Source organism: Dermacentor variabilis, chromosome 6 (genome assembly GCF_050947875.1).
Source record: "Dermacentor variabilis isolate Ectoservices chromosome 6, ASM5094787v1, whole genome shotgun sequence".
Classification (NCBI taxonomy): domain Eukaryota; kingdom Metazoa; phylum Arthropoda; class Arachnida; order Ixodida; family Ixodidae; genus Dermacentor; species Dermacentor variabilis.
In genome coordinates, this window is record NC_134573.1 from 173,563,919 (window position 1) to 173,573,359 (window position 9,441).

At 48.7% G+C, this 9,441-nt stretch overlaps 1 protein-coding gene across 1 annotated transcript in view; it reads right to left on the reverse strand.

The window, feature by feature from the left end:
* LOC142586369 (uncharacterized) overlaps positions 1-4,057 on the reverse strand; it is a 39,726-nt gene extending 35,669 nt beyond the window's left edge. Inside the window, exons 1-4 of the mRNA XM_075697619.1 lie at positions 3,884-4,057; positions 1,759-1,883; positions 982-1,186; positions 162-340 (exon numbers count right to left, since the gene is read on the reverse strand). Coding sequence (XP_075553734.1) covers positions 162-340; positions 982-1,186; positions 1,759-1,883; positions 3,884-3,934 — 560 coding nt within the window. The 5' untranslated portion in view covers positions 3,935-4,057. The remainder of the gene's footprint in view (positions 1-161; positions 341-981; positions 1,187-1,758; positions 1,884-3,883) is intronic.
* Positions 4,058-9,441: the final 5,384 nt, after the last annotated feature.

The window sequence follows — 9,441 nt, forward strand, 5'->3', positions numbered from 1 at the left end:
CAATAACTTAATGTGTACAGTCTCTTGTACGGTTGCATCAGGCTCTCGCACGGATGCTTCTTCCTCTTCGACTTGGGGCAGCAGCTTGGCGGCAAGCTGACACGTTATCTTGTTGTTGCGTGTGTCGAGCAGCGTGCGGTCGGGAAGCTTGGCGAGCGCTTCACATGTGCCGGGTGTTGCCGAAGTTCTGGCCGCTCTGGGTGGCGCCCTTGTTGGAGCCGTACTGCAGGTTGATGATGCCTTCACCGGCACGCAGCTGCTCCTGCGTCCATTCGCGCTTCTGCTCCTCGGCGGGCTTGGGTCCGAGGCAGGGTCCCCGGTACTCGGGGTGCATGTAGCACTGCGTAAGTGGAAAGCAACATGGCTCTCATGTGAGAACGAAGTCAGAAGGGAAGAAGGCAAGGGAGAAAAAGGCCCTAAAGCCATTACTAGATTAACTTTCTGTGGACACTACTGCTGCCTGAGTGACATTATTTCGCTTGCTTTGACGTATCCTACTTATCTTTTTTTAGTCCTCCCTATACTAAAATGCGACAATGCAACAGCATTGCTCATCAGCTAACCGCGTGGTTCCTCTTATTATTATCAAAAATAAATCTCTCCCAGGGATGTTCGAGACATCCTCGCGTCTTCTCCTTGCAAGGCTGCTGCATCATCGCTGCTGCCGTGTTCTAAATTTAGCATCGTGCCAAAGAGTTAGGCGCCACATTCTTGTAGTGTTGTGAATGCTATGAAGCGTTCTCCGGTACAGGGCCGTGACGTCACTCGCAGGCGTTTCCGCCTGCCCAGACAATAAAATTGTTCGCAGTCGTCCCAGAGGTGACAGGGTCTACGGTATACGTCATTGCGACTGCGTCACTGCCAGTGAAACTTGAGAAACTTTCAATTTTTTTCCCGTGTGTACCCTGCAGACGGTCTCACGCGGCTGGATGCCGTGAGAAAGAATGAGTTGCATTTGTATTACAGTTCGCGTGTACTTACAGCGCGGCCAACGGCCATCAGGCACTGTGCAACCTGGGGGATGTTCCTCTTCTCCCACAGGTCAACGGTCTGGAAGACGTCGATTTCGGGCACGCCCCAGGCCTTGGCGGCGTTCTGGAAGTGGGTGATGTTCTCCATAAGCTTGAACTGTCCGCCGGAGGTGTTGATCTTGGGGATGCAACCGGGCATCAGCTTGTTCATCAGGCTGAGAAGAGAAACGTAGGAAAACAATGTGACACGCCACCCTGGCATGCAAGGATAATTCTGCTCAGGTAATGAAGTGTTAATAGAGGGATCGCTCATGGGGTTATGGCAAATTTTTATCAATGACAAATTCTTATTCGCTCTGAAGCGCGAGAGACAGCGAAGAATGGCGCCCGGGATTTGGAAAAGAGCGAGTAACAATACGTTTAAACTACGTTTCACGGTCTCTGTTATGCGCAGAAGGGTAATGTTTTGCTCAGGTTTGTATCACTGACAGCTGATAAACGTGTAGTGTCCGCGGCGCAATTTGCCATTTCCTGTATTTGATGGGCGTGAAATACTCATAGCTTTCGTTTAGAGGTTTTGTAAAATCCCAACGTCGTTTATAAAAACATATACCTTTATAACTTCTCAACAAATAAATTGAAATTAGATAATTTTATCGAATGCATTTGAGAAGGGGAGTATTTTCTGCCAAAAGTGAAAAATAGATACCCGTATCACATTTTTCTTGAGCATTGCTGGGCGAATAGTAGACAGAGGCGGACAAAAAAAAACTCAGGGTGAACTCACTTGCAGAGGACAACGCCGTCGCGGAGGATGTCACCGAAGTCACCGTTGGGCAGGGGCTGACCAAGGATGGCGCTCATCCACTGCATGATGCTCTCCTCCAGAGCTGGGTCACGCTTGCCAGCGATCTGCGATGTCGTGACACACGCTCGCACTTAGAATGATGTCTGCCACAAAATGTGTTACAAGAACAAAACTGTGTACGGAACGGATTGAATCACGTCTACCAGTCATATCTGAAATGCTGATTGCAGATACAGTGGTGAGCTACCTTGAATTGATGGCCGGCCTTGACGTCCAAACACGTTAGCGATGCCACGTCAATGTACGATTTTCGTAGCATTGAAATAGCTAGTCAAGTACTTGTGTTACGCTGAAAACAGGTGATGGGTGTGAAGGGAAGTCGTAGTCTATATTGAAGTTACTCATGTCTTAGTCCTACTTAAGATGAGCGCGAAATCTCTAGACTAATAAGGGAGCTGTGGCGAAAGAAATATGACTGAGCCTACGTATTGCAACCAACCGACATTCAGAGGCAAAGCTCATGACGACGATGTTCCGTGTCGTTCCCCTTTTGCGTAATCTGTTGCCCCAAAACGTTATCTATTTGTTTTTCGACATTTCATGGCGCTCCTTAAAGTGATCACAATGGGCCTCATATACTTGCTATAGCATCGCATGGTGAGAGTGTTCGACTATCCCGCTTTTGATTAAAAAATATTTGGCACTGAAGTTTCTTGAGCAGACCTCGTGTGCGAGCCACTCCGTAGGAGAACTTAGTCACCCATTCGTCTCAGACAAGCCCTACTTTATCTTGTTTAGTGGGGCCTCCGTTTAAGCTTCAGCCGATAGATTCCGCATCTTTTGCCGTGCTTTTGCTTTAGTGCCAGGAACTTCTGACAGGAAAGCAGTTAAGCAGTCTCGAGAGCTCGTGTCAACGTTGTCGTGTCAACGCCATGTTGTCAATCTGCAACGTCGTGGCTGTCAGCGCGTGGTTCTTGGCAGTTTGTAAACGCAGCTTGTGTTGAAACATTTCGGAAAACGTATAGGCTGTGCAAAGTGGAGCGCCTTGCGAGTTCGTGGCATCGTCATTTTGCTCCAACTTGGTCAGTGGTGAAATGTCAGCAGGCGAGGATGCGCAGACGTGTTGCTATTTTTGGCGGTGGCGGCTGCGGCGCAAGGCGTCGCGTAGGCGGTCGCGCAGCACGCTGCCAATTTTGGTGACCGAGTAATGTAGTCGCTAAATTTAGACATTCAAAAAAGTAGCGGCATCGCTCTTTCTCGTTTCGCACCGTCTAGAGAATTCCGGGCAGTCGGCCATTTTTCGTGACTATGTGTCTGGCAAGCCGGCATCGGTCTTTGCAATCGCGGCGCAAAACTCACATCACCAGCAAAGTTACTTCCAACTTCACCTGACCAAAATCATTTTTCCTGTTTGGCTAATGACTGGAAGAAGCCGTAAGAAAAATATAGCTTGTCGTTCGCTTTAGCTTGGATATGCTTATCGCGATGTCTGTGCAATAGCGCAATCCAACTGGATACAGATGGCGTCAAAATCCACCTGTCATAAACTCCCCTTCACATTTGTTTGGGACAACGCACCAATCTTTAATGTGTCCCACTTTTTGTCCTTAGAAATGAAGGGTTAGCTTCAATGAAGTTCATACATCTTTCGGCAGCCATCAAATTCGCAGTTCCTAGTTTTCGGGCACCACACGCTGAGGCACACTATAAACTGACGAGTCACAGTGCGTATAGCGCCTGCAATTGTAGAAATCATACCGGGAACAGCACTCTCAAAAAAGCCTTAGAAATGAACCAATCTTCATTAGTATGAGTATCCAGCCGGTTTTTTTTTTATCAGCCGTTTTCATTTTAGACTTCACGAGGAGGCCACGCCCCGTCGCTGTGCATACGGTCTGACACAAGCGTCTTTTGACAGCTTCTCCGGTTGCATCGACATCATCGCCTTTCACTCAAATCACCACTGTTCGCGTTGTCGCAGACTAGATGCAGTCACTATAGTTGTTGCCGAAGAACGCTCGTAATCCGACAGGCCTTAGCATCTTCTTCGTGAGAGCCACCCACAGCATAGTCCATCGCCACGGCAGAGTACACGTATACTCACCTTGTTCTGGACTTGGGCGCTGAGTCCGTAGGCGGGTCCGCGGTTAGCCATGGCTTGTGTGTTGTGTGTTGGTAGCGTGCGCTAAGCGAAAGGTTGTTCCTCGGTGCGTTCGGGGCGAGCACTGGACTCCGACTGGGCACAGTGTTGGGATGCGCTGCGGCCAAGGTGCCTGCGAGACCTCCTAAAAATACCCCGTCGTCACGGGCCGCTGTCAGCGCCCGGGGTCCGTGCGGAGCCACGCGATTGGTCGGAGATGATGTCACAAGCGCCCCCATAACGGGGCCGCGATGGAAATTAGCCAATGACGGCCCCTTTGGCTCAGGAGGGTTCGGCTTTCCGCGGAGCGCGCACTATGGCGAGTGATGCCACACTCTCTCTCTTTCCCAGTAAAAGGGTGCAGCGCTGTGTAAACCTGGAGCTGGCGTCAGACTTTTGAGGGACGCAGTATGTCATTCTCTTGGAACGCGAGAACGCTTCCTAATTGGCTAGCACATTGACTGCAGCAAATTGGCTACCTTGGTTGGACAGAGCACCAGTGCCCGGACCAGTCGGCGGCCGTCATTACCTCCGATCAACTTCATGAATCTGGCCCCTGACGGTTAGCTCATGCGTCGAAAACAATGCACCGTTTTACTGAGTGCGAAGGTAGCTGGAGCTCAGTTGCGCGCTTCGAGAGAAGCCAGTCGAACGGTGAACGCGTGCAGTGTATCGGAAAGAGAAACGAGAGAGACGAAACAAAACAACATTAAAGCGGGGACTCGTGGCCTCGTTTGTTGTGGGGATGACTGAGACCTGCGGCCTCGCTTTGACGTCACCTCTGCGCGTTCAACGAGTGAATCACTGCAGGCATTCCCTCCGAGTGATAAATTAGGTGCTAAGAACGTGTGGCAACGGCAATTGACTGACACTGGCTCCTCTCTAGTTATATTAGCACCTTAACTATGGTAATAAAAACATCACTCAATACAACTCACAGTTACAAATACGCCTTTCTGGTGTCTTTCATTGACAATTATGTGGACGTTAGGGAATAAAGGTAAAGTGTATATTAGGTTGCGCGTTTCGGCTAGTTTCCCCTGTTGAATAAAGTTTTCTTTTTTTCTGATTAGCCTGCTATGGTTAGGATTCAGGTTGTTGAAATTCGTCCTGGCACATTTAAAACATGTATTCAGGGAACAAGATTAAACATTTGTTTAGAAATGCCAGTGACGTTAAATTAAATTCAAGCTTAGTTACTGGTCACTGTGACCTCAACAGCTAATTACCTCATCTTATTCTCGACGTGCATTTTACTTCGTTAGGGCGCCATCTGACATTTTTATTGGTGTTCAACGGCACGAGCGTAACGAATTGATCCACTAATTTGTATTGCTACAGTAACGTATGCTGCATATTCAATGAGTCTTATTCCTTCGACTAAAATTTGCTTCTAATAAAGTGTGATGTAAATTGCTACATCATGCTTTTTCTTTAGTAGCTATCTATGGTTCTTGTTGCTGTAAGTCGCTTGCATGTAAAATGAATTCGTATCACATCGATATCGTACATGTACGTGTACTTATAACATTTCTAACATTTAAGTGAATATGATCATAGTTCAATTTGGCGTTCTCAGTGGTCTTATACGCAGCAGCCAACGCTAATGTACTGCCATGCGTTAAAACGGAAGTCGAATATGCTCGTAACGCCTTTCCACCAAATTGCACATGAGCACGACGTTTTCAGGTCCAATCGCAATGTTTTGTTGTAAGTAAATCTAATTTATGGTGATTTACTTGATCGTATTTAAACACGCTGAACTACATCAGAAAAGGTAGGCAGAAAACTGTGCAGACCCCATGCACTGTGGTAAACGATGTTATACGAAGCATTTTGCAGGTGCCTGGCTACCTAGCATTGTTTGGAGTTCCGCAAAACGTTCCTATGTAGACGAACGTGTTTGTATAAATTGAGTAGTTGTGTTTGTGTGGGTCGCGAGCGTACGTTGTGTCTGACGACAGCACCACGATGACGACCACTTAGAAGACTACCGTATCGCGGAAATTAACAGCATTATTTGTACCAAGGACGTTAGACACAAGTTTATACATGTAAGAGAAACGCCAATTGTGATGTGATATGCGACTAAGTGTTATACAATCGTACGCACATACCCATGTCAATGTCAAGTGGTGTATGTTAAAACTACGATAACATTCGTACTGCGGCGAAGAAATGTGATAACAAGGTTAACTCGGGTGACCATAAAATTGGTGCAACGTCGCACAGCTTCTACGTAGCGTTAGCTGCTACGAGGAAAGTACTGGGGAAATTGGGCCGGTCCCGGAGGTAGTGCAAACACAGCGCCTCAAAACGCGAGTTGTCACGAGGAAAAACGTTGAGAAATGTTTCAAAGAGCTGGCTGGCTTTGGAACGAGCGATTTGTGCGTGTTTGAGTGAATTCCTCGCTATGGCATGCCTCATAAGCAAATAACGTTGTCGGCACGTAAAAGCCGAGAATTTCCACACGTAACAATACTGACACCAGCAGCGTGTGGTATCTGCACAATTTTTTATTTCTTTGCGTCCGTCCGTATGTCCGTCCACATCTGTCTGTCTCTCTGTCCGTCCGTCCGTCCGTCCGTCCGGCTGTCTGTCTGTCTGTCTGTCTGTCTGTCTGTCTGTCTGTCTGTCTGTCTGTCTGTCTGTCTGTCTGTCTGTCTGTCTGTCTGTCTGTCTGTCTGTCTGTCTGTCTGTCTGTCTGTGGATAAACTTAGCACGTCTAGCCTGATTACAAATCTGGCCGCTTGTTCATTCGAGTTTAAGATTAGATACAGTGACCACTATAGCGAAGCCAGCTACCGAATAACAGTGTTCAGACCAGGCGCCCTGAATAGCCGTAGCGTAGATCGTCCCGATTAACAACTGCCAAGCTGACGCGTGTGCTCTCTTTCTTCTTTTGTGCTGCAAGTCCTCAGAGTGGCCACATTCCACCAGCGTGGCTTCCAGAGTTTCGTCACACGGTTACGCAGGTTACGCGTTTCGCAAAACCTAACTTGAGAGTTGATCTCTCCACCCGAAAGACCAAAAATACCTCGAGCGCGCCAGATGGGTAAGACGGGGACCACTGTGCGACAGGTGTGTCACAGAAATAAGACGAAATGATAGCAGAGAGGATGGAGAAGGAGAAACTGCCTCAAAAAATCCATGCAACGTTGATAGCTTGCCAGAATTTCCCTATCTATTAAAAGGCAGAATCAGTGCGTGATCTCCTCGCGATTGGCGCCTTGCGATAGCCAGCAAGACCGGTGGCTGACCCGCACGCCACGAGCCACTCGTTTTCATCCGTAAGAACATGGAACACATTACGGCCAGGCATCGGAGTGGGGTCACCGAGCTTGATAAAGCCCAAATGACACCACGCCGAAAATACGTCAGAAACGTGTTTCGTGCAGTTACTGCTTACGCAGCGCGTGCGTACACGTCAATAGGCGTCGGTGTCTTCGTTTCTGAGATGGAAGCTCGACACTTTCCCATTTCGGCTTATGGGCGACAAATCGGGAGGCCGGTATAAATAAAATAAATCAAAGTAAGCAAAAAATATAAGCAAAAATTTGACATTTACTTAATAAAATTTAAGAATAATGCGTAATCGATTTGTCAAAGCCGGAGAATAGACAGCAACAAAAAGTGATTACAAGAGGCAAAATTAAGGTTTCATTTATTTATTCACACTACGAATTCAAGGTCACTGTTCTTGGAGAAAAACTAGCTATTTTCTTCTTGTATAGCTTATGTATATTGCGTGCGTGCGTACTAAGTATGAGCGAGTCATTTCACGCATCCCCCTTGTCAACTAGAATAGCCTGCTAGGTGCGCGGCCAGCCTAACGCACCCGCTAAATAACGCGTCTCTATCTCACGCCACGAAAAATTTGGAATAGAGATGACAGTTGTAATAGCGTGTTCTTAGCGCGCAGCCAGGCATAAGGCGCGCCTCTTTTTTTTTCTTTAACTAACCGACAGGCGCCCGCCTGAAATGTTCGTGGCGTGTTCGGCAGCGGATCCTCACGTGACCGTCTAGGACGGACGGAGCGCGTGTACATCTCTGGAAAGAGAGGGTCCGAAGGCAGAAACCTGGCAGCACCCTCCTCTCCTAACCACCCTATTGTCCCAAAATAGGGCGCTGAATCAGTGCGCGGGCGCGATTACGAAACCAGGCGCCGGTCGCCGACGGCGTTTTCGTGTTCTCCTGTCCCTCGGGCCCGCGGCAGACAAGCGAAACACGCCGGTATAAATAGTCGGCTCCGGACGAAAACCGCAGATGCGCGTGGTCTGGCCGGGGGACTGGGAGGAAACCCCACGGCCGTCCCGACCTGCGCGATTGCGCGAGCTGTTCGGCTTAATGAATCGTCACGAGAGCACCGTCTTCGTCGTCGTCACCGCTTAACGAGCGTTGAGCCTCGCTTGTTGCGTTGAAGAGGAAGCCCTGGCAGGGCTGCCGTTTGTCTCTCGGTTGGCGAGCGCCAGACGGTCAAGGCTGAGTGAGGTTAGCACGTTCAAGCAACCTCGCTTCGGCTGCGGCCGGGGCATTATCAAAGAACGCTAGAGTGGGGGCTAAAGAGCAATATTAGCTCAAGCTCGAATGTTAAACTACATTTCTGGAATAGCATGGGACTAAGATTTAATGAGAGTGGAGTGATGCTAAGCCAGAAAAGACGCAAAAACGAAAGACGGCCTTTAATGTCAGGTGATTGTTCCATAGGGACTTCACGAGATTTTGACAGCGTATTCTTGGGAGGTCTACACAGCAACGGCAAAACACATCATGTGGATATTGTTCCTATCCTAATGCGCACATGAGAAAACAAGTCGCCGAAGTATACCATTTAAACGCACAGCATTCAAAAGCAGAGAAGCGAAAAAAAACACAGGAGAGTTGCAAGCTCGCCAAATCGCTTGAGGGACTGGAGGTCCTGCTTCCTTCATGACATATCAGCGTACAAAACGTTTATATAGCGTTCTAGTTGTAACCACCACGCTCATTTCCAATGCTCGAGTGCTCGCTGGCTTTTTAAGCATACAGTGACGCAGCCGAGCACACAGCAGCGCTCCGACGCTGGGATGTTATGCACCATCTGGATAACGCGCGCGGCGGCAAACGCCAGCCCCGCCACCGACTCACGAAGGGAAAGGCGAGGTGTGACCGCGACGTGGCGAAGCTTCCACGACAATGCGGGAGCAATCGGCGGGTTTAGCCACTGTTGGGTTTCGGGTTTCGCAACACACCCATGTTGGCACCAAAGGTTCATTGAAGAGCGACACACATCCAGCGGCACATGAAGTGTACGCTGCACTATCTGCTAGAGTGGCCCACCACTACGGTCGGCGCCAAGGGCGTTAAACTGAGCAAGAAGGTAAATAAAGCGAATGTTTTAAAAGCGAATCAGTGGAATAGCCAATCCGTTGCCAATCAAGAATTTTTCGCCTGTCAGTACTCCGTCTGTTCCTTTTCATCCATCATTTCTTCTGTCAGTCCTCCGTCCGCTGGTGCGCTGTTTTGTGCACCGAAAAGGGACG